Below are 25,091 nucleotides of genomic sequence, written 5' to 3' on the forward strand. Positions count from 1 at the left end.
TTTTTAGTTCCATAATTTTCATTTGATCCTTTAAAAAAATAACTTCTATATCTTTGGTGAGAACTTTTTCTTTTTTTGTTGCTTCAAAAATATTTCTTATTGCTCATTGAAGCATGTTTATTATGGATGACTTAAAATCCTTGTCAGATCATTCTGACTTCTGATTCTTCCCTGTGTTGTATTTGTTGACTGTCTTTCCTCATTCATATAGTTTAACTTCATGGTTCTTGGTGATGAGTAATTTTTCTATTATGTGCTGGACATTTGGATTTTATGCTAGGAGAATAAATTGTTTCCCCATGCCTGAGCTCAGCCCAAACAGGGTCCCCTGTCATCCCCTCTCAGAAACCCATCCATGCCTGCCTTGTCCTGGGTTCCCTGCTGGGACTGCTGTGGGGGCCCTGAGAGTGTTCTCCTGGGGTCTGTTGCCCTCCAGTCTGGCTCATGGGAGGTCAGAGCATCCTCTGGACATTTAAGGTGAGGCATCTTGTTGGTGGAGAACTGTTACATGCAACAAGAGACACATGGCTCACCATGGCGCCCTGGGATGCCACCCCCTGGGGACGCTACCACGTCCCCAGTGCGTGGACAGACGGATGACTTTGCAGCCAGGTGGCCTATGCAGGGTTGGGGCCTTTCTTGGAATTTCAGTGTCCCTGTCTGAGGAAGGAAGGGGGCTGGAACTACCTTCACCTTCAAACCTGAGTTGACCAACAGCAACAGCGAATAAGAGGCCTCTTAAATGGCCAGTCTCGAGTCCTCCTAAGGGCCAACAAGGTGCTATATGACCTGCCACATAGGTCATCTCACTATTTCTCCAACATGCCACCATGACTCTACCCTGGGTGGGAGAAGCACCTGCCTCCCAAATTTTGACACTGCTAACCCCTTTGGCTATACCCCTTTCGAGCTCTGCCAGATACTGTCTCCCTCCCTGGCTACTTACTGTGTCTAAACACCATCTCCCTGCACAACACCAGCATCACTCAAACTTGCCTGTGTCTCTCTCCCCTCACTGGAATGTCAGGTCCATGGGGTAGGGAATCTTGTCTATTGTGACGCTGTCCCTAACTCATGAAATACAGATGCTCCTAAACCTGCCATGGAGTTACATCCCATAAACCCCTTGTAAGTTGAAAATATAAGTTAAAAACACATTTAATAGACCCAAGCTATAGAACATCAAGGCTTAGCCCAGCTCAGCCCAGCCTACCTGAAATGTGCTCAGAGCACTCACATTGCCTAGTTGTAGCTAGGCAAAACTGTCCAACACAAGCAGAGTGTAATTTACTGAAGACTCTGGAAAGTGAGCAGCAGAATGGCTGTGTGGGTGCTCAAAGCATGGTTGATGGTTTCCACTGAATGCATATCACCATTATTCCATCATAAAGTCAAAAAAATCACAAAGTGGGACCACTGCGAGAGGGGCTCCATCTGCGTTTGGTGACTGACTGGGTGGCTCATTCCCTCTCTGGGCCTTGTGTTACCTGCTGTGAAATGAGGAGACGGTGCCCCTAACCAGATGTTTGCCAGTCCCATCAGTCTCTCATGACAGATCAGGGAGTCTCTCTCTTTCAGCCATGGACTCAGAAATAGGACCAGTGATTTTTTTTCCCCACCTTTGAAAAATGAAGAAGTAAAAGGGGAAAAGAGAAAGGCCCTTTCTGAGCCAGGCCCTGACCTTCTTCCCCACTGTGAGTGGGAAAAGAAACCCCAGGACAGAGGGGCCGTCTGCAAAGCCTCCCTTCTGATGGGCCTCGAAACCAGGCCCTGGGCAGGGGTGGGGGTGGGGCAGACAAACATGTCCTATCAGACAGGACTCCACAGGGGGCCCTCACAAAGGAGGGGATACACAGAAGGGGACATGAAATGCTAAAGCCACAGGCAGGTTTGGAGGCCAAGCAGCCCACACACTGGGACCACCTTCTGCTGCCTCAGGTGCTAAGTCAGAGCTTCTCTTGCCCCATCTCCAAGCTGGTCCCACCCCTCTCAGCTGCCACCCTCCCACCTCCCCATGTTGATTTCATGTGCTGGGATTTGGAAGGGTGGGTCCTTTCTAGGGACCACTGAGTCCTCTGGGCACTGTTTCCAGCTGGCCAGGGGGGTTGTTATTATGCTGATACAACTCTGACTCCTGGGGGTGGGATGCGGGGGAACCTCAAAAGAGAGGACAGGACTCAAGGGTTAACAATGTGGGACCCTAAGCACCAGGAGGCCTGTCCACAGGGTTCAGGAGGGGCAGGGGTCAGTGAGCCCCACCCTGTAAGGCTCAAGGCCCTCTTCATGTAACAAAAATCAGCACCACCCCCTCCTGTGCAGAAGTCAAGTTTATCAGTGACAAAAGCTACTCCACACACAGTCCAGATAATGTCCCATGTGTAATGGAAAAGGAAACTGGAAGTCATCTATAATAAATATATATTTCAAACTAAATCCCTCAGGGCGGGGGGCAGTGCTTGCTGAGAACGACTGGAGTATGGCATAGGGATGCCCCACTGGTTTGTCACTGCTGTTTAATCTGGCTTCCCTGCTGGAAATAGGGACTGGCCAAGTCCACAGCTGGCTCTCTGCTACCTGGCACCATCCCCAGCACATAATAGGTGCTCAGTATTTGGTGGAGGGATGGATGAATGACTGAATGATGCACTCAGTACTGTGAGATGTGCTGATGGCGTCATGGATGGGATGAGGCTGTGACCAGGCCCTCGTGGGTCTGAGGGGGTGTCCAGGTGGGCAGGGACAGGATGCTTGTGGGTGCACTCCATCAGCGTCTCTGCCTCTCCCAGCTCCCTGCACACTTCTCCAGCTCAGGGGCTGCTCTCCACTTCTCTGTCCCCCTTAGTGCCCCACTTAGTGTCTGGCACAGAGTGGGTGCTCAATAAATACCCGTTGAATTTAATGTACATCAATTCAACAGACATTTATTGGGTGCCCACTGTGTTGAGTGTCACAATTCTACATTCCTTGAACTACAGATTGACATGCCAGGGGTTCAGGGGAATGCGCCTTGCTGTGCGTGAACCCTCCGCCCAGTAAAGGTTGTGCACAGGTGGAGCAGGACTCAAGACTGGGGACTGCTCGGTGAGATTCCAAAGAGCTGGGAGAGCAGGGTGTGGATCACTCTGGACCATATTGCTACCCTTCTTGCTCTAGTTCTTGCGAGGCTGGCACACAGCAAGGCTCGGCTGGGCCAGGCACTACCAGCATCCTGGGCCCTCCCTGCCATTTCTGCACATGTTGGGAGCAAGGTCACGTTGTCAGGACAGAAATAAAGACACAGTTATAACAGACACCGTGGTTTCCTGCTCAGAGGAGCCAACGTCAGAACACCAGGAAAAGGTGAGGGAGGAACAGAAGCACAAGCACCTTTGAAGAAGGGACGCAGGGCACTGTCAAGGGCTTTCCCAGTGAAGTCGCGGATCCCAGTGCAGGCAGCTGGGTCCCTGCAGACCAGGCGAGCCCAGGATGGAAGCAGCCCCATTCCCACCTGTGTCCACATGGCAAGAGGTGGTGGTGGCAAACAAGTCCTTGCAGCACTGTGACCGGGCAGTAGAGGCATGTGGCATGGCCTCCAGGCCTCTCCTGCCACCTGCCAGGCCAGGCTAATGTCCCCTGAGGCAGCCCATGGTGCCCTCATTCTGGCACTTCCAGATGAGCGGTCACACACATGTCAGGGCAGAAGCCAAGCCTGAGGGCAGCGGTTTCCAGCCCAGCCTTCCACACTGTGCCCCTTTTCCCTCAGCCCTGAGCCATGGCAGGCCACAACATCCATGAGTCTAGGGGAGGTTATCAGCACGGCCCCAGACTTGTGGACAAGGCCTTCCCGCCACCCAGCAAGGGAGGACTAAAAGCTGGAAATGCCACTGTGAGATTCCCCAAACAGCCTTTCTTAGTTCCCAGGGCTAAAGCCCCAATGCCAGGACCCTGAGCAAGGGGTGTGGGCTGCCGGGGAGGCCACTGAGCTGGTTCTAGAGGAACTTCCCCACTTCCAATAACAGTGCCCTGAGGAACAAGTGGATGAGGAACAGAAAGACCCACAGTCAGGCTCAGAGCCTCTGGCCGCAGGCAAGCACGGCTCCAGTGAGGGGTAGCAGGTGCCTGTGGGCACAGAAAGGGACTGGAGAATGGGTGTATGGCTTCCAGGTCCCTCCAGGTGGGCATGCCACCATCATAGATATGTCCCTCTCCCTCTGGGACTTTTTTAGGGGTGGTGGCCTTGCCGGGCTGACCTCAGCCTGGTGCCACCTCTATAGTCCCGATATGAAGCTGCACTTTGAGCAGGGGCAGAGGGTGAGGGATGGAGACATGAGGGGCGTACAGACACTGACACCTGCTCACAAAGATCATACACAAGACAATACACCTTTCTTTGCTTAAAGTTATTCTTTAACACATTCTAATTTCCAAGGGTCTATGTTTTCACTCTGTCCTCTCATATGGAAACACTTCAGCTTTCATCCCTAACACGGTGTACAGCTTCCAGTCATGAAGATGAGGATGGTGGTGACAGTTTCTGTTTACTGAGCACCCACTAAGGGCCAGGCAAAGTGGTACACACACACATGGTTTGAGTCTGTTAATGACCTAGCCAGGAAGCCGGACGGAACTGGCCTGTGGTCACATGGCTGGTCAGTGGCGAGCTCAGATTTAAACTCGGTGCTTCTCACTGCAAAGCCAGGATCTCTCCCTCCCCTGCTTCTTCCCACCCCCATCCCCTCCTCTTTCCCCTGGCCCAGCATAGCCTTGCCCCAAAGTCTACTTCCAAGAGAAACTGAGTGAGTTTGACTGTCGCCTGCTGCTGGTTTTCACCTATGATTTATAGCATCTTGAAGCAAGCCACATTATCTGGAGTTTTCTCTGCACTTGAAAATCACTCCCGATTCAGTCTTTACGAGCCCCCTACAGTCAAGCCGACAGCACCTTCATCTCCCTGCAAAGTCCAAGGCCATCACGTCTCTGGCTGCCCAGTACATTGTCCGGGACATCATGGGAGACAGGGACAATGCTGTGCCATCAACTCCAAGTCTGGATTTGCCCGCCTGGACCATGCCCACATGTGCTCTGGAGGGAAACAGGCCGAGCTTTCCACCCAGCAGCCCGGGAATATGTGTTTCCTAGGCCCACCTGGGAGCCCAGGCCCGCTTCCCGAGAGTCACAGGGGGAGATAGGGAGGTGTGGCCGCCAGCAGCACGCCAGCTATGTGACGGCAGTCACAGGAAGTCAGCATGTGGTGACAGGCCCCGCCCTTATGTCTGGTTTGCCCTGTTGATGTACGAGGCTTAGGTTTGGGGGACCACTCAGCTGCGGGGCCCTCTCACTGCAAGGCTTTTTGTGCACATTGCACCTCCTGCTCAAAAGAACCACTCACGTGAGTGAAAGCTGTCCCCTGGCCCTCTTTGGAGGAGGTCTCTGTCAGTCCCGCTGCTGTGAGATAAAGACTGGCTGTCCAGGTCTGGAGAGTTGGTCCTCGTGTCCGCATCCCCCTTGAGAATCAGCCAGCTGGTCTTCTGCTGAAGAAAAAAAGTCACCTAAAGTTCAAGGCCAACTGCAGTGGTGGAAACATCTCATCAGAACCTCCTATGGCTTCCTTACTTCTAACCTAAAAGCTGACCCCACCACGAGAAAACTCAAAGTGACAAACCAGCTTTCAGTGAAAATCCCACCACTTCATGGGACCTATCGAGCTGCTCTAAGACACAGGAAGCACATGGGGAACTGTGTTCCTCAGGTGACAGGCAGGGCAAGGGAGGCTGGGGGAGGTCAGAGGCTCACACGGCTTCACAGGTGGAGAAAGAACCAGGTGAGGCTGCCCAGGCTCTGACCACACACAAATCTGCCTTCCTGAACCACAAGAGCAGGGAGGGAGGGAGGGCGAACTCAGCCCATGGGCCAAATCCTGCCCACTGTCTGCTTTTGTAATTACAGTGTTACTGGGACACGGATACGCGAATTCATGCAGCATCTCCCCAGCTGCTTTCCCAGAGCTGAGCAGGTGTGTCAGACCCTGTGTGGCCTGCACAGCTGGAAGTATTTACTCTTCACCAACTTGAATCATACCAAATGCCCCGATAATGTGCATGGGCTCACTGCCTGTTGGTTGTACGCATCTCCCCAGTTCCAGAACCATAACTGAATCACACGGCTGTATAACTGGGACTTCAACCTCCACGTGTAACTGGAGGAAACTGGTGGTGGAGGGGGCAGACAGCACAATGCAAGGGAAGGATCCTGACATTTCAGCGGGAGGAGCCCTCACAAAACTGAACTTCTTTCGGATCAAAGCTGTGCTTGATGAGGTCAGCTTCCTGCATTACCTTCCTGTTATCCTGGTCGAAACTTCCGTCCTCCCCATCTAATCGCCTCGTGGCTGGAAGGGAAAGATCAATTTGTAAAGGCAACACACTATTTATTTTAGGTTTCTGAGTCTCAATTTCCCACTTTACAGTTATATTCAAAAATGAGAAAACAATCAAAGAAAAGGCCAACAGTACAAGTGGCTTTCTAGGGTTCAGGACCAGGCAGAGTGGAGGAGACTGGCTTGGGGGGTGCCCTTGGGCAGGAAAAGCTTGAGAATCAGCAGCAGGTGTGTGAAGTGATGCCTAATTTCCATTCTAACCAAATAGCCACACAGAGAAGTACAGTCATGTTTTTAGATAGAGAACACAGATTTAAAGACATTCCCAGTTGAGCTTTGAAGCAGCAGAAGGCCTCAGCCATGGAGGCCCTGCATTTGGACCGGGCCAGGTGCTCTGTGAGCATCACTGCCTGCTCCCACCCAAGTCTGCAGGAGGGGGCATCCCCTATTTCTCTGATCGGGAGACCTAGGCTCAGGGAGATGGCACACCTCACCCAAGGCCACCGGCTCGAGGGCAGCAGGGGCTGACACGACCCAGGCGAGTCCAACGTCCTTCCTGTCTGCCTCATCTCACTCCTTGCTACTGGCAAAACCCAAGGGGGTGAGGGGGCTCTGCCACTGGGAATAGCCCCAGGTGGGGAGCAGTAAAGAAATGACAAAATACAGCCAGAAACAAACTCAGTGCAATAGAACAAGCAAAGGGCATTCGTAATAGTTCCTTTCCCACAACTATTATCTGGGGCTGAGCAATGAGGTGTCCATATTCTCCTTTCACCTTTCTGGGGGGCTGTCATGATTTCTAACCAAGAATGAGTACACACATCACACAAGGGCATGCTGACAGTCTTGGCATCTGGTCTAGCAGGCAAAGGCCAGTCTGTGTCTCCCACACCACAACCCTGACCCCATGCACAGAACAATGAAATGAAAACCCATCTCCTTCCCCAGCTCGCCGCGAAGAGGCCTCAGTAAGGACATGCTGGGGGGGGGGGCTTCTTACCTGTGGCCTGCGGCGGGCTCGGACCTGGCAGTCTTTTGGAGCACCCTGCCTCCTGCACCACCAAGGATAAGACTGATACCAGGCCAGAGAGCTTGGAAATTTGGGATTGGGCTACCGGACCTTGACAAGATAAGGCCAAAATGGAAGACTGAGCTGTCTGTTCTGCACATGCTGACATCTTGTCACTTTCAACGGCAACCTGCCCTTCCTTCTTCCAGGAGAGACAGTGATTTTCAATGTGAAAATAAAAAACCCTGTTCTTTCCACTCACAGAGGCAAATTAACCCCGAGCCTGCTTGCGGAGCGCAGCAATGGAGAGATGGAGGGGGCAGGGAGCCTGCTAGCGGACGTGTGCCCATCACGGTGGCTCTCCTGTTGCCCAGACAACAGCCTCAAGTACGTGGCCATTCATCAGCCCCGACTCTTGACAACTCCCCTGCAAACACCAGGGGCTACTTGGAACTCCAAGAGCACAGCTCCTGTTCAAGCCAGAGAAGGCCCCAGGGGCTAAGTCTGTCAGCAGAAATAGGAGGACCAAGGTGGATCACCAACTTTCTGCAAGCGTGAAAAGAGTTAAGTGTCTCCTAAAACAGGGCTCTTTGGGACAAGAAATCTCAGCCCCTAGAGTTGTGGGGCAGCCAGGGAGGACAGGTTGGCCAGGCACATTCTGGCTGCGAGAGCCATCTTGGGGTGCTAAAGTGCCCCCTGAGTGACAAGAGGGTGTTCTGCCAGATTTGCAAGTTCCCTCTGCAAGCACTGCCAGGTGGGCATGGTTTAACCAGACCCACACCAAGAGCTATTTGAAACCAAAGTTTACTCGTCTGCAAAACATACAACAGGTTCTCTTGAGAACTAGGAGTTTGGGTCGAAAAACACAGGATTCTGGCACTTTGTATTACTGGCGGCTTGCTTTCTTACCAGCTCTGAGCCTCTGTTTCCTGATGTGTAAAGTGGACAAATGATGCCTGCCCCTCCAAGGTGTGAGGATCACGGGAAGCAACTCAGTGAATGCAGGAATGGAAGGGACAACTCGGCTTGCAGGTTCGAAAAATGAGGAGTGAACAAGAGGCAAACTGTGACGCTGATTTTCAGCACATTGTTTTAGGGGGTCAGATCAATGACATCCCAAAAGACAGATCAATTTGGGACAATCAGAGAGTTTGGTGTGTTCTCGCATCACCCTGGCAGTTCCTCCTGTGTCCTGGAATGCATGTGCCATGAGGAGCCCTCTGCAAAAGGCCGACTTCCTGCTCCCTGAATCCCTTGGGGAATCTTGGGTGGGGCATTTCAGTGAAAGTACGATTTTCACTCTGGATATAGAATGGGCCTGCTGTTCCTCTGGCCCACACCCCACCTCATAATTCATTTCTATCTGACATCCATGCATGTCTGCATGCATCCGTTCAGCTACCTGTTCATTCGTTTCTACACATGTATTTGCTCACCCTTCTGCTTACCCACCCATCCACCCAGTCCTTTAACTATCCATCCATCCATCCAATCATAGATCCATCTCTAATCCACCACCATCCACCCACTTATTTTGATTCTCACTTGTCCAGCTAGCCACTCGCCTCTCAGCCATTTGCCCCTCTCTTTGCCCACTGGTGTGTCCGTTCATCCACGCAGCCCTTTTTCTGTCCATCCTTCCCTCCATCTACGGTCTGTTTGCCACTGTGTGCCCTCTCCCTGTGCTGGGCGCCTCGTGTGCACCTATACTGTCTTAAGTATGGGAGACACAGAAAAACTCCGACATGACCCTTGTCTTTCAGAAGCTTACAGGCCAGGGGGTGGAGGCAGGCAGGTGTATTAGGTTTTTATACATAAGAAGTGCTCTGAGTGGGTGAGCAAAGCCAGCACAGCAGCACTCCTGAGACCATACATGTGATAAGCACTTACTGAATACCTGCTTATTGGGCAGGCCCAGTACAGCCATCTGGAAAAATTATTTAGGTGTGTTAATAGATCACAATAGATGTCATGAGCCTGAGATTCAGAGGCTAAGGTCACACAGGTAATTCGGACCTCATCTGTCTGGCCCAGAAGGCTGAGCTGGAATTGCACTGTTCTTTCCATCAGATGTGTTCATTATGAAACTTAGAGCTATGTCAACACCAATTGTGTTTACACAATTGTCACAAAGCCACTTCCCCACTGTGAAGCTAACAGCTGAAGCTTCAAGGGCAAGGGCTGCATCTGACTGCCTTTGCACTGCCTGTGATACCTGATGTGGTGACCTGCATACGGCAGGCACACAGAGGTGAACTACAGGGGGGACATGGCACAGCAGGCCCCTCTGTTTCCTTGGAAAGGATGCCCTCTCTGCTGGCATTAACCACTCCAGAAGATCTGACCTCCAAGGCTCTCGTGATGGCATCCAGAGGAGTGCCAACCAGAGCTCTGCAGCCACCAAGTAGTTTTGGCTGAGACCCTTGCTGGACTTCTGCCTATAGGATGGGGTGGCATGTGGCAGGTGCTGCCTCCAACACGAGGGGTGCTCAGGACCTAGGGAAGGTGCTCAAGGATGTGCTTCTCAGGCCAGAGCGAGACTTCCTTGTCTCCCAGGACCCCAGAGGGCACTGCTAGAGGCTAGAGGAACATGTCCTCTTCTCTGTCTTCCACACTCGGCTTCTAAGGGGTCAACCCATCAGCATGATTTTTCATGCTCTTCCCAGAATGACACCCATATCTACAATTCAAACTGAATTGGAGTTGAGACAGAATGTGTATGTGCATCCATGTGTATGTACATGTGTGTGCACATGTGGGTGGCGTCCAGAGCATGGGACTGGAAATTGGAAACCTTGCTGAGCACAACCTATCAAGTGTGCTTAAATCCACAGAATCTCAGCTCCATGGGGTAGGGGCCACAAGTGGTCACCCACGTGTCCCTGGCACTAGGACAGGGCCTAGCACATAGTGAGTGCCTAAAAAATATTTCTTGGATAATCAAAGTCACTTAAAGCCCTCCATGCTTAACTTCTTCACCTACTGAGTCAGGATAATGACATCTGCTCACCAGGTGTTGTCAGGACTAAAAATGACACCAAAGGAAAGGGAAGCAGGGCTTGGTGTCACAGGCCCCCAGGCGTGTCCTGTGCCTTCCCTCCCTCCCTGGATCCTTCACCTCTATGACCAACCCTTGTCTGTGTCCTCTGCACCAGAAAAGGGGAGTGTGTCTCTGGCATGGTGCAGATAGCTCCTTCCAAGCCCTGGAATGAGGAACCCTCAGGGAAAGGCTGACTTCCCACCCCCAGTCCTGGAGGAGCCTCAGCTGGAGGCACCCCAGTGAGTAGGGGTCTCTGATCTTTCTCGGGATGCAGAACCAAAGCTCCATCCTCATATTGCCACCTGACAGCTCACATTTGCTCAGAAATGAAACAACAGATGTAGTGAAATACTAGTGCTGTCCCTGCACTGGACGGAGGAACTTCCTTGGGCATTCTGAGTGAAGCATTACCTTGTTCTAATGAGCTTGCATTAAGTGTCAGGCACTGCTCCTTCCCCTGCGGGGTCTACTTGCAGAAAGACCCTGAGCAGGAGCCAGGCTCTGAGAGGGAAGCAATTGCTCGGGCGACATTACTGAGGCAGAGGGCCGTGGCCTGCTTGGTGTCTGCCTCCTGCTATGGCTGCAGGGACCAGGAGGGAATTGCCTTTCATCAGACCTGGACCAACTAGAGCAGGGGCAGCAGGAAAGGGAGGAGCTCCTGCTTGTCTGTCTGAAATGAAGACTGTCTCGGGGAGTAACCCCAGGAGACACTTCAGCACTTCAGTGACTCAGACAAGCTGCCCTGGAAAGAATACTGCCCAGCAACGCCAATGCCCATCTCTGCCAGCGAGAACTGTCCCCAGCCCTGCTTTGGGTCTCTGGAACCAACTAGTTCTTTCCAGGTGGCTTGTGTGAACTTCTCCGTTTGCCAATCAAAGCTTCCCTCACTCTCCTCTCTGTGGACACACCTGTGTCTTGCCATCACTGCACATCTCAGGTTGTAATCCTCTTTTCTAATTTTTGAATAAATTTGACATATTTATGGATATTTTTCTCTGATTTTTTTTTTTTTTTTTTACTTAACGCTCCTAAATGTAACTTGGTTCAATATTGCAAGTGACTCAAAGGTACATGAAAATGCAAAATAAGAGCACACCTGCATCTGAGTTTCAGTCCTTACCTGGGGGCCTCACTGGTGGCCAGGTCTCCCCGCCCCAGCTCCTTCCCTCCCAGACTGGTCACCTGGTCCTGCCGCCTGTCAGTTCCTGACTATCCAGGGAGCTGCTCATTTCTTGACTTAACTTGTTGGTCTCCTTTCTTTTTATTTTCTGTTCATTTTCTTTGCTTTCTTTCTCTTTTTAAAAAGCCAATAAATAATGACCAAGTAGAGTGGAGCTAATATAGTATAAGAAAATACTGTCAGGTCCTAAGTGCTGTAACATGACACAGCAGGGTCGAGGGCCAGGCATGCGGGGCGTGGACGCCAGCTTGGCCACTGACGGGTCACGCTCAACCCTGGCCTCAGCTTCCTTTAGCTGCAGAGGTGTCCAGGTGAAACAATCTGACCTCCTTGAACTTTATGTGGCTGCCACGCACTAAATGGCAGCCATGCCAACACCACCCATCCTGTCCTCTGCACCAAGAGTCACCCACCCTGGCCTGGCAGTCCTGCCCACCCTCAGGGCTGGAGGCCCAATATCTAGAAGCAGGAATGGGATTTGGGTATAAGAGCTAATTAAAAAAAAAAAAAACTTTCAATGAGTTTGCAATATACAGTGGAAAAGTAAATACATTAATTAAAAGGTTTAGGTTTTTTAACTTGTTGAATGTATTATCGTGAACTAATTAAACAGTTCAGTAATTCAATGTCATAACCCACAGTTTACTTCAGGAAAGTTGGGAAATGACAACGAGGACTGCTCAAGTCTGACTTGGGCTCCCCTGTCCCCTCTGAGATTAATGGATGCTCAGTTTGCCCAGACAGGGCAGAGGGGCCAAGTGTGGGTCTTAGTCACATGTACACAAGCATACATGCTCGCACAGACACCTATGCATACATGCACACACTGTCTATAGGACATAATTTATTTAGAATGGGAAGAAATTTATAAAAAATATCATTCTATGTGTGTATTAGGAGCCAAGGGCATGCTAATCCATTCATTGTTTTCTGATGGCTCTCAGGAGCCCTGTGAAGGGATAGGCATCTCCCCAGATAACACCTCAATTTATGTCCAATCACATGCAAATTACAAGGCCCATTTCCTTCCAGGTTGGAGACAGACTTCACTCATGTTAATCCCAGGAATATGGCCAAAAGCTTGACAGGGAGTAGGTGCCCTACAAAATCTACTTCAATGTAACAAAATTCTGGAATGACAAAAGGGTTTTGGTAATTGCTCAGGGTTTGATCGAATAGAACTAACTCGCTTTGGGGAGAGTCAGTTATATCTAGATTTGTTTTTTAAAACCACCAAGATGATCGCTGGTAATAGTAATGTCTTTGCCAGATGACTTAGTTAAAACATTTGATGTCAAAGCTCTTTGTCTTAGATCTGGCTTTTTCAGCCTTTTGGGAGCAATTTTGTGACCTGGAGTCCCTGAGGGGCCACCACCTCCTATGCTGTGTGAGGCACAGGGGTTGTTAATAAAAGGCCAAGGAGTTAATTCCAACGTACGCCCCCACGAGCACAGGATACTCAGCCTTCCACACAGGCTGCTCTACCTGGGAACCACAAGCGAAAGACAGTCACCTGCTATGACTGCTCCTTCTGTTGGCCTCAGTTTCCCCACTTGTAACATGAGGGAACTGGCTTGGGCAAACTCTAGGGGCCGAGAGTCTAACTAGCTCACTGCATTCTGGCCCCTCCTGGAGATTCTTGTTGAAAGGCAGTGGCAAAAGTCCGAAACCCAGAAGATTTAATTCCTATTTTTCCTTCTTGGGAAAAGGAAAACGTGGACCACGTACAGGGCCTATTGCCATTATGGAGAACATTTAAAAAGTCATGTGCATAATTAGATCACTAAGTTGTCAGAAAGTCACAGACAGCACACGTTTTGTAAGATTTCACCTAAAAGTTTCTTCCAGTTGTCAATGTGGAACGTGGCTGTCTTCTTAGGGTGCGTCTGGACAAGAACATGCAATGTGGAAATCCCTTAACCCATCTCTAGCAACTTGGTAACAGTCCCTACCACGTGCACAGCACTTTACAGTTTAGGACATGTTTCCACGTTTCTTATTCTACAAAGTCCTCACAACCAGCCTATGAAAAGGGTGGGACAGAGGGTCCTGTTTTGCAGACGAGGAAACAGAGGCTCAGGGTAAGGAAGCAGCATGCCCTCAGCCACCCAGAAATCCCAGGAGGAGACAGAGGGGGAGGCTCTGAGCCCGGGATTCCTGTTCCACAGCCCAAGCATCTGTTCCCTGCATACCTATCCCAGTGGTACAGTTCAGGTAGAGTGGAGGTGGAGGGATCAGAGGGTTAAGAGAGGCCCTCACTGTGAAACAACTCCAGCTCCTATTTGCTTAGGCGAGAAATCTCTTTAACTGAAGGCAAGGTTGTTTAGTCTGCCATCAGAAATTCCCAGAACACAGGACCTAAATTCTCCCGATGAGATGAACAACTGATTCTAGTTTGTTGTCTTCCAAAGACCAGGCCTGGATCAGGTCGTGGTTCCAGAAGCCCCCACCTCTTGTCATCTTGGCTAAAGTCATGCTGCTTCCCCCAAAGCAGCAGGGCTGAAGGCAGCACAGCCAGGCACACCCCAAGCCCCTCTGACGGGCAGTATAGCCTCAGGTTTGTTACACACAGATGTGTCCTTACTCGGATGCACCCTTCATTGTAACTTATGAAAAGAAGGTTTTCAGGAGGCTACTGGTGAATGTGCACTTGACATTCAGAGGGCCAAGGGCCTGGGAGGTGCCTTCGCCACATTAATTAGCGCAGACCAAAGGATGTGATCAGACAGGCATGCGGGCAAACCAGGGCAGCGGAGGGTCCGACTGTACCATGCTGTTTGTAGATAGGGGGTTTCCTATAGATGTTATCTTTTACGCCAGTGTCTGAGAAAGAAGAAAGAAAAAAAAAGGAGAGAATAGGAGGGTAAGCGAGCAGATTGTGCTGGTTTTCGTTCTACTGCTTTTTTGTTGGCAACAAGCACTCACCTAGATTTAGATGAATGTGCCACCCAGCAAGCAACCAACACCGCGGCCTCAGACACCAGACCATGCTTCTCCACTCCACTCACTCCAGCCCATCTGAAGGGGCTCAGGGAGGGATGAGGGAGGTGAGGTGACCAGGCCAGGCGACACACGGGAACCTCAGGTCCTGGGCCTAGTCGCTGCTCGGCTCACATGGCCTCAGGCCCTGGGCCCAGTCGCTGCTCGGCTCACATGGCCCTTCTCCTCTGTTCCATTCCCAGGAGGACAAATGTATCTGCCCGGTGTTTGTGGGACTTTGGGAGAAACTCAAACACACATCTGTCTGGGGATATGCACAGCTATCTGGTGGTCTTTAAAGACCCTCAGGGTCTGGGGCAGCAGTGGAGAAGCATGGTGAGTCACCTGGCAGCTGCGGAGTCCAGGCCAGCCCCTGACAACAACTCAGGTGCAGCCAGACCTCCACCCCATCTGACACACCCTGGGCCTACCTGGGACATGGAAGTGGCGAGGCGCCTGCTGGTAGGTGGAGGAAGGAGGCTTGCTGTCTGACAGCACAGAGAGGCTGGGGGTGCTCCGGCCACTTTCACTGCCTCCAGACAGAAGAGCAAAACCGCAGACCAAAGGGGAAAAGGAAAAGCAGAGCAGAGTATTTCAAACATAACAGCCCACGCGCAGCCCCCGTCTCTCCTGCCTGGGGCGGCACCTATGCCCTCTGCCCAGCGGAGGGAGCGTGGGCCCCTATCGACATCTGCAGATTGGTGCAACCTTGTTAATCCAACCTTGGGGGTGAGCTCCAGTCAGTGCCCGGGGGCATAATGAGCTTGCTGTTCTTAGCTCCCTCTGGGGTGGTGGCCTGGGCCCTCTGGTGGAGCCCAGGGTCCTTGGGGGTGCACACCCAGTCCTGTCTACTTCCTGCCGTGGTGGGTATTTGAATCCAGCAAATTAAAAATCAGCAAAACCAAGGCTTCCCTTCCTAATTATTCTTGTACATAAAGATCTGCTTTCCTTGAGAATCCACCATTAGTCATTCAGAATAGGACCAAAATGCCAAAATGAATCAAAATCATCTTTAAAGGCCATTGAGCAAAATTCTACCCGCTACAGCAAAATAAGAAAAGAACAGTATCCTTCAGTTGCCAAGTTCCCAAACAAAACAATGTTTTGGCAAATTAAATGGAAAGTGTCCTCAGAGCCTCTGGCCCTGGCTCTAATTTCTTACTTCAGTTGTAATTGCTGTTTTTTGAACAAGGTTGGATTATCAAGTCACAAATCTAAAATGCTGAATCACCTGGGGGACCCCCCCATTTAAGGAATGGTATGACAGACAGACGTATGGGCACTGAACACGCTGGACGACAAGGTTTATGCTCATTTTGGGAAGACCCTCTCAAGGCGCCGTCCCTCTCTCCTGGCCTTTGGAACCCTCCGCAGTACCAGCTGTCAGGATGGCCAGAGGAAGGGTGCTCTTAACTTGAGAACATTCCCTTTGAGCTGCAGCCTTTCAAAGCAGCAGGTCCCAAAAGTGACATCGTAAAGAATCAGAGCTTCCACGGGGGGTGGGGAGCAAGCACTGTGCTAGGCCTGCCAGGGGACAAACCAGGGACCGCCTAGTGGACTAATGAGGACAGCTCCATGGGTGCTGGCCCAGAAGGGCTCTTGCCTCACTAAATTATCAGAGGAGACAAGTTGTAACAAGGTAAGCATACTGGAGAGTGGTGGGCGGACTGGGTGCAGTGGGAGGGTGCCCAGGGCAGGGAGGGGTCAGCTTGGGCAGATGCCAACTGGTGGCCTGCACAGGGCTGCAGCCACAAAGGGGATCTGATTGACTCCAACTTTGGGTGCTTTCTTGTGCTTGGGTGTGGGTGTTGACTTCACCTGTCGATGCTGATGGCACTTCCAGTAAGGGCTGTTCCCTTAGGTACCTCCCTCCAGAACAGCAGAGAGCTTTCTGGAGCTTCCCTTGACTCTACTGGCTCCTGCACCTCTCAGTGGTACTAGGGGCCCTGAGAAGAAACCAGGAATCCTTTCCGCTGCCTGGGGCTGTGACAAGATTCATCCAAACATGTGGCAAGGCATGGCAGAAGAGGGGCCTTCACCACTGAACTCGAAAATCACCTGCCGTGCTGTCACTAAGCTGAGCTGCTCTCATTCCAGAAGCAAGGAACCCAGGAGGCCGTGAATGGCTCAATTCTTTCTATCTAGAATCCTGGTCCCTCATCCATCTTGGCTGTTGCCCAGTTGGCCCAGGACTCTGACACGTTACATCATTCTTGTGCCTCCTCGGTTCCTAGCTCATAGTACAGCATCCCCTAAATTACAAACAAGATCCTGCTGACTCACACGCATGTTTATCTGAGGAGGGCCCACGGCTTCCATCGGATGCCTCACCCCTGCCACCTGGGTTCTCTAAACCTGGTCCCCGAGTTCTGCCACCTCGGACCCCCACCTGACACACAGTGGCCACAACCCCCTTCCATCCTCCGATGCCCTGACCAAGGCTTCCCACTGTCCAGATCCTTCATGAGTCCAGGCCAGGGCTCTGTCTCTTCCGGGCAGGCTTCGGGAAGAACACAGCCCACCACAGACCTCTCCTTTCTCTGCATACATGCTGTCAGGCCCCTGTGTGGCTTCATCGGAACAAAAGCATCGCTAGCTGTGAGCCCACAGTTCCACTTGGGTACTTTGCCTGACTTATTTTGTGGCATGGCCATGATGGCCCCGTGGAATGGGTGCCAACTTGTCCACTTTCTGTGGAGGTCACAGGGCTGGTGGGAGCAGGACCAGGGCCCTGTGAGATCGGCTTGGTCACTGCTCAGAGGCCAGCTTCCTCCTTGGGCCTCAGTGGTAAAAACCCTAAGCTGCTGATGTCTCTGTGGCTGTGAGAAAACCGCAAGAAAGCCCGGCTGTGGGGGACGCTGGAAAGGCACAGAGGCCCCTTACGGGCGGTTCATACCCCAGGAGGTTCCTGACACCGGCTGGGAGGGACTTCCAGCATCCTTCATTCTGGATTGGCAGCTGGTTCTTTTGAAAAGCCATATCCTCCTCCTCTTCCTCCTTCTCTGCCTCCACTTTCTTTTCTTTTTAGAGACAGTCACTTTATCGCCCTCAGTAGAGTGCTGTGGCCTCACAGTTCACAGCAACCTCCAGCTTTTGAGTTTAGGTGATTCTCTTGCCTCATCCACCCGAGTAGCTGGGACTATAGGTGCCCGCCACAATGCCTGGCTATTTTTTGTTGCTGTTTGGCCGGGGCCGGGTTCCCCAGCACTCCCGGTATATGGGGCTGGCACCTGCCTCCACTTTCTTTTATATAAATAAATGCTTTGCAGTTTCAGGCTGTGTAGAGCGCTCCTGCACACTCCCTAGCCAGTCTCCCCCACCGTCCTGAGGGTGCACAGGCAGGATGGCGCCAGCCACACACCACACTTGAGTAGGTTTCCATCAGCTTTTACCTAATGTCCTCTTTGTGACACCACAACACCACGTTACATTGAGTCCTCACGTCTCCTAGGGCTTCTCTTGGCTGTGACAGTTTTGTAGACCTTCTTGTTTTTGATGACTTTGACAGTTTTGAGAGGTACTGGTGAAGAATGTTGTAGAATGTCCCTGAAGTGGGATTTGATGTATTTCTCATGGTGTTTGGGAGGAAGGTCACAGAGGAGACGTGCCATCTTTCATCACGCTGTGCCCCAGCACCTGCTGGCAGGAGGACGTAGCACTGCTGGTAGTGCCCTTGCGGCTGGGGCAGTGTCCGTCAGGATTGCCCACCACAGAGTTCTTCCTTCCCCTTTCCATGAGGTGCTCTCCGGGAGGCAGCCTCCATCTGAAGCTCACGCTCAACCACACACGGAGCGGGACTCACAGCCCAGCTCCCTGAGGACAGAGGAGCTACATGAATGCTTTGGAACTGTGTGGGAGGCTTGCCTCTTCTCCACTTATTTGTTTATTCAAATGTTTATTTTTTATCAGTGGGGACAAACCCAATACCACGTTAGTCATTTTGTTGCTCAAATTGTTCCAGCTCTGGCCCCTGGGAGCTCTCTCAGGTGGTTCTTGTTGAACCTTCCCAAGGGACGTCAAAGCAAGACCAGCCTGCGGTTTCGTGTAAACCTTGGAAGACCTAACCAAGACGTGTGCACATGTTTGTCTGTGCAACACACTGCCACATTCCACCTGAGCTGTGCACCACGACCCTCCATGGTGGCCCAGGGACGAGGATCTCTTTTTGAGCCAAGAGAGCAGACACGACAAGGTGAAGAGATGCCCATGGGCACAATGAGTGGCAGGGAAGTGGCCTTGACCTGGGGCTCACGTCTGGGGGCCTCTCCGCCTTCCTTCTCCTATCAGGTGGCTTGGAGAAGCCCCACAGTCAGGAGAAGCCCCACAGTCAGCAGCAGCACATCCCCTGGGCACTCCACACCTGCTTGTCCCTGCAGCCTGCTGCTCGACAGCTGAGAGGTCAGACTTAAACTGTGCACTGCCCCAGGAGACACCCCAGGGTTGACATTCATACTATAGTGCAAATGGCTATGGCCAGCAGATCTGTGGAAGGTGGGTCTCGGTGGGAGGGTGTGCCAAGCTGGGTGGTGGAGTGGGCAGGGAGGAGGGCCGGGTCAAGGGGACACACCTCTCCCTGGGGACCCTCCTCCCACAGCACTGTGCAGAGGGAAGTGTCCACTGACGTGGCCACAGGTGCCAAAGGTGCCATGGGGAGTGAATGGGGGAAGATGGACCCTGGGCCCCACATCCAGCTGAGAGGAGGCCATCAATCAGAGTGTCCATAGACTGGGATGAGCTGGAGTTCATGGGCTGCTGGAAAGGACAGGCTTCCTTTGGTGTGGCCTCAGGGGAGCACTCAGGACCCAAGAGTAGATATGACTTAAATGAACAAAGGCCCCTAGGTGGCAGTCTGACTCTGGGCTCTGCCCAAAGTAGCTTTGGGATTTGGGCCAGTGGTTTATCTCTGAACTTTAGTCTCCTCAGGGGTACATTCTGGAAAGAGGCTAGAGGGCTCCCAAGGTCATGGGCAGCCATGGGAGATGGTAGGGGCAGAGACATGTGTGCAGAGCAACCCATACTCAACACCAGGTAGGAAGGCAGAGGCCCTGTCTGATTTCTCCGCAAAAGGCACTGGCAGCTGAAGCAGCCAGGCAGGACCCAGGACAGAGACAGGCATCACAGGTGGCCAACCATGGGGCTGGTGCCCATCCCCACCCAGAGCAGACCACACAGGATTGGTGCCCTCTGTTCCTGGCAGATGGCCTGGGATGGGTGGTCAGAGCCACACTTTGACGGGTGAGGTGGGCACAGCCCTCCACATTCTCTTTCTTCACAAAGGATGGAAGGAAGGGGTCTGGGAGGTTCATCCCACGGGGTCCTCTCTGGCTTTTCTCATGTGCTGAGGAAGAGGCTGGTTGCTGCCTGGGGGACCTAGCCTGGCCTCTCCTCACACTGGAGTGGCAGGAATTAGAGGGTGGAGACTCAGAGAGGGGCAAAAGAGGAGAGAGTTGCAGGGTCTGCTCAGGCTCCAGGCCTCTGAGGAGAGGGCAAGGAGAGCCTGCCTGGGCTCTGGACTCGCCCCTCCCAGGGACCTCATGGGGACTATTGTCACCAAAGTAGGACCACCATAGGTGGGAGGAAAGCCAGGTAGCTGAGGCCTTCTGACGCTTCAGCAAAGCAAGACTCAGCATCTCCTTGGGTGATAGCCACGGCATTCACTCTGGACTTTGGAGAGTGTGCCCTCCACGTGTGACTTCTGGGGACCCTGGGGATGTGTGCGGCAAAGCCCCCTGCCCTGTGAGCTGTGTTCCTGCTCTCAGAACGTGCCATTTCAGACTTTGTTCTTCTCAAATGCATCAGGACATCCCAGCACGGCCACAAGCTGTAGGGGCAGTCCAGAGGTGAGGATCAAGGACTCTCTTCTCAGTAGACCACAGGGCCCACTCAAAACCAGTGACGATGTGCACAGCGAGAGATTGCAAGTGCGCCTGAACCTGTTTGGGGACAGTCAAGTGGTGGAGAAGCCACTGACGCTTGCCTTGCCTTCCTGCCCCGGGCAGAGCCCTTCCCACTGTGCAGCTGTGCGGTACAGGGGACTCATTCAGGAATCAGCACGGACCATTGCTACTCCCTCCAACTCTCTGAGTGCTGTGCTATGGTGTAGCAATTAGTCAGCTAGGACTGTGCAACAAATACCAAGACTGGCTGGCTTAAACATAGGCATTATTTTTCTCACAGTTCTGAAGATCAGAAGTCTCAGACCAACATCTGGCAGGGTCTGGTTTCTCATAAGGTCTCCATTTCTGGCTTGTAAACGTTCATTTTATCCTCACTCGGACTTTCCTCTCAGTGTGCGCAGAGAGAGAGACTCAGCTGTGGTGTCCCTTCCTCTTCTTTCAAGGATGCCAGCCCCATTGGATCAGGGCCCTACCCTGTGACCTGGCATAACCTAGTCACCCCCTTATAAGCCCTGTGTCCAATGAAATCACATTGGGGGGAGGGCTTCAACACAAGGATTTGGGGGACACAGGTCAGTACATAGTTTAGGGGAAAGCACAGCTTGGCCATTTCCCAGTGGGATTCATGTGCAGGTGTCCAGGTGGGGATGTAGATGGTGAGTGTCTGTGTCCTGTGCCCTTGGGGTTGACACAGGGACTCAAAGGCAATGATGCTTTTAGTACAAAGCCTGCAGTGGGTGCCCAACCAGGCCTGGTCCCTTTCCAATAATATCCCAAGCCCACCCCCTTCTGTTCCCTACATTCTCCTCCCAGGAACATTTACAAACTGAGGCACAGAGCTGGACGCACAAGACACACACAGCAAGGGGCACAGGATATGAGACAGAGGGCTCCGGGGAAGCCATGCGGGGATGCAGGACAGCGAGCACACAGATGCCTGGCGCGGAAGCCCTCTGAGCACCCACAGCCCACAGCACTGCGCGCCTTACCTCGGAAGTAGGGGATGTAATGATGTCTGAACACGGATGTAGGGCTTGGGTGTTGGGACAGGGAGAGGCAGCTACTGGTACCAACACTCACAGTACCAGCTACGGGGCAACAGAGAGCAAGTCAGAGTCAGCTCTGGGCTGCCGGCCATAGCCAATAGTCCCAGACCCCACTCACCAGGAGCCCGCTGCTTCCTCTCTCGAGGTGCGCACACTTTTCTGAGGCATGGGGGCCTCACCAAACATGCCTCAGGCCACTAAGACTATCCCTCAGGATGAAAAGGTGGTGGCTCGGAGAGCTGCTGGGCGAGTGCCTCTGCCAGGCCTCCCAGGGAAGGATGGTCCCCCGAGCCAGGCCTGTTGCTCCACATTGGGGGTCTCCTTGGACCAAGAGCCCAGGTGGAGAGCAGCTGGCCAGAGGTCAGGAAGTGGTCTGTCAACAGACAACCTCATTGGCCTCACCCAGCAAGATGCCAGTCCTGGCTCCGTAGGGTTCAGCCCAGGCCAAGCTTATTGACTAACAAGCCCAGGTGGCCTCGTACCATGAACCCCGGAACATGGCAGGCAGTCAGCCAGGGGTCACCAGGAGGAGCCCACTGCCCTTCACACTCCTGCTCAGCTGCACCCTCCCACTGCCACTCACTTTTTCACTCACTGACTCATTCACTCACTCTCATTCATTCATTTCTTCACTCACTATCTCATTTGCTCACTTAGTGACTCATGTATTCACTCACTCATTCACTCTGTCTCACTCATTCACTTATACACTCATACATTCAGTCATTCACTCATTAACTCACGCATTCACTCTCTCTCTGACTCACTCACTCCTCACTCATTCACTCATTTATACACACTCACATTTACTCACTCAGTCATTCACTCATTTACTTATACACATTTACTCACTCACTTGCTCACTCATTCATTTTACACATTCATACATTCACTCATTCATTTACACATTCATTCATTCACTCACACACTCATGTATTCAGTCATTCACTAACTCATTCACTCACTCCAATAATTCACTCACTCATTCACTCTCTCACTCACTTATCAACTCATTCACTCACTCTTCACTCATTCACTTTTTCACTCTCATTCGCTTACTCATACATTCATTCACTTACACATTCACTTACATTTACTCACACACACACTCATACATTCAGTCACTCACTTATTCCCTCTCTCATGTGAGTCATTGACTCTTCACTCTCGGACTTGCTTTTTCACTTACACACATTCACTCACTCGTTCATCCACTCACTCACTCATCCCACTTTCTCAGCATTTATTGAGCAGAATGTACCAGGCACATTGCAAAGAGTCAATGAAAATAACTTTGCAAATGAATGAATTTTGATTTTTCCACAAAGGCTGCAAAAGTAAGAGCTGTAGTTCATGGATGTGAGGATGGGATCATGCAGCAGCTGGCCAAGAAGGAAGCAGCTTGGAAAAATCCCTCAAAAAAGGCAGCATCTGCATGGAGCATCCCTGTGTGTGGCTCCGACACACTCAGGGGGTTGAGGAGTTTCAAAGCTATACATGAACGAGACACAGCCAGGCACCAGGCAGGGAATGAGGTGAGAACCTGGAGAGGACCCTTCCGGGCGCCTCCTTGCTGGTGAGGGCCTGGCAGGGGTCTTGCCCGTTTTCCCCTGAAGACGGCTATCTCTGGGGGTAACTAACACAGCAAAAGGTGAGGAGCGAATGGATATCTGACTCGAGTTTCCAGCCAGTGATTTTACCTTCGTAGCTCAAGTCTCCACAGACCCACAGGGCTCGGAACTGGCTGACATCTGGTGCTACCGAAACACTGGCTGGGAGGGACACCTTCCTACCTTCCTTCCTGGACCCTCCCCTGTCACTTCACTTCCTTCCTTCCTCTAGAATTTCATCCCAGAGAATCTCACTAGTGGCATAATAATAATCATCACTCCGCTTATGCTTCACAGGAAAATGTGCCCAGCCAACAGGGCAGCAACTGCCGCTGGCTCTGCTGTCCTCCCCTCCTGGGCCTGAAGAGTCCTTTTCTTTATGTGGCTCAATTGACCTGTTCTCAGCCACCCACCCACCTTCTATCATGGTATAGAGGACCTACTTTTTAGCAGGAAAATTAAAGAGAAATATGGCTCTGTGGGGGTGAGGGACTCATGGTGGCCAAGTACCTGGGCGGCTGTAGTGCTGAGGTGAGCGCGAAGTCGGGGTGTAGCGCCCAAGGCTGACCGAGCCAGTGGAGCTGGGGCTGGAGGTCCGGCACTGCTTGTAGGAGCGGTCATCCTGGTCCCCCTGGGAGGGAAGACATAGCTGTGGGTACCTGGACTGAGAGTACTGCCCACCCCATCACCCTGCCCCACCTGCAGCTGGTCCCTGGGCTCCTGACCAGGTGGCTGAATCCCCTGCACCTACAAGCACCCGGGAGAGCGCCCTCTGCCGCCTAGCAGGCCAGGCTTCCTTGGGGGCAGTCAGAGAACCTGGGTCCCCAGCTTCCCCAGTTTCCTCCTGCCCTGCCTTTTCCAGCATCCAGGGCTCCTCAGTGTACAGTGTGAGAACGACTGGGACTCCCCCAGGACTGATAGGGGTCCCTCGTGCATAGTGGGGTACTCTAAGCGTGCTGGAAGCACATGGAGGTTGGAAGGTGTCCCTCCCAGCCAGGAAGCCCTGTTCAATAAGACCCACAAGCACTAACAAGGCAGACCTCATCTGAGCAGGAACAAACAGCTATTTGGAGTGGTCAGAGTGGGTGGCAGGTGGCATGAGATGGCATGGCACCCTGGCCTGGGGAGAGTAGGCTGAGGCTGCCCTGTTGCCACAGCTTGGCATGCTGACCTGGGTCATGACATGGCCCGGCCAGACCCCCGCTATGGGGAGGATGCTGCTTTGCCCTCGAGGCCAGCACTATGCTGAGCAATGGGGCTCCCATTCTGGCTCCCAGGCCCCTGACTCCCAGCCTCATGGCTCAGTGTTCCTAAAGCTTGTCCATGCCCTGCCCATGCACTCTCAGGCCAGCCTCAAGACAAACTCCCACCTGTGCCTGCCCTGAGTCCTTTGGGACTATTCTACCCCACAGCCATGGGCATGCTCTCCAGGCCAGCCAAGGCCCTGCTGTCTTTTTCCTCTCCTACCCTAGGTTCCCTCTGCACAGCCTTAGTGGCCACAAGCCCCCCCCCCCCAACACGTGTCCTGGCTCCCTGCCCAGCATGTACCCGAGGCATAAGCCAGCCACCTGCACATTTGGTTGTCACACATCTATGCCCAGCTGCTGCAAGGTATGTGGAAGTGGGATGCGGGACAGGATCTACCCCACAGAATAGCCGTCAGGACTAACACACGCCCTGTGTCTGTGGGGACAGATTAAGGAGGAAGTAGAGGGATGAGGGGCTCTACAGAAGGTTCTGGCTCTTCCAGGTTGTAAGGAGCGAGGGGAAGGCCTTGGCCTGAGAGGACAAGAAGGTAAGCTACCATAGGCCTCCACTCCTGAGGGCTGGACTGGGAAACCTGGCTGAGGGTAGGAAGCAGGCAGGTCCTGGTGAGGGTGCCTGAGAGCTCGGGGTCAGGGTGACCACCTCTGGTCCAGAAGCCTGCAGGTTGCCCCTGGCTGTGCAGCCTCCCACTAACTAACCATATGCACTT

General features: G+C 52.5%; 1 protein-coding gene across 1 annotated transcript in view; it reads right to left on the minus strand.

Moving 5' to 3' along the window:
- ABLIM2 (actin binding LIM protein family member 2) overlaps positions 1–25,091 on the minus strand; it is a 189,812-nt gene that overhangs the window by 36,785 nt on the left and 127,936 nt on the right. The window contains exons 11-16 of the mRNA XM_023518759.1: positions 23,627–23,747; positions 21,450–21,548; positions 14,995–15,096; positions 14,354–14,407; positions 6,315–6,367; positions 5,369–5,510 (exon numbers count right to left, since the gene is read on the minus strand). Coding sequence (XP_023374527.1) covers positions 5,369–5,510; positions 6,315–6,367; positions 14,354–14,407; positions 14,995–15,096; positions 21,450–21,548; positions 23,627–23,747 — 571 coding nt within the window. The remainder of the gene's footprint in view (positions 1–5,368; positions 5,511–6,314; positions 6,368–14,353; positions 14,408–14,994; positions 15,097–21,449; positions 21,549–23,626; positions 23,748–25,091) is intronic.

This window comes from Otolemur garnettii, unplaced genomic scaffold, assembly GCF_000181295.1.
Source record: "Otolemur garnettii isolate 467f Iridium unplaced genomic scaffold, OtoGar3 scaffold00146, whole genome shotgun sequence".
NCBI lineage: Eukaryota > Metazoa > Chordata > Mammalia > Primates > Galagidae > Otolemur > Otolemur garnettii.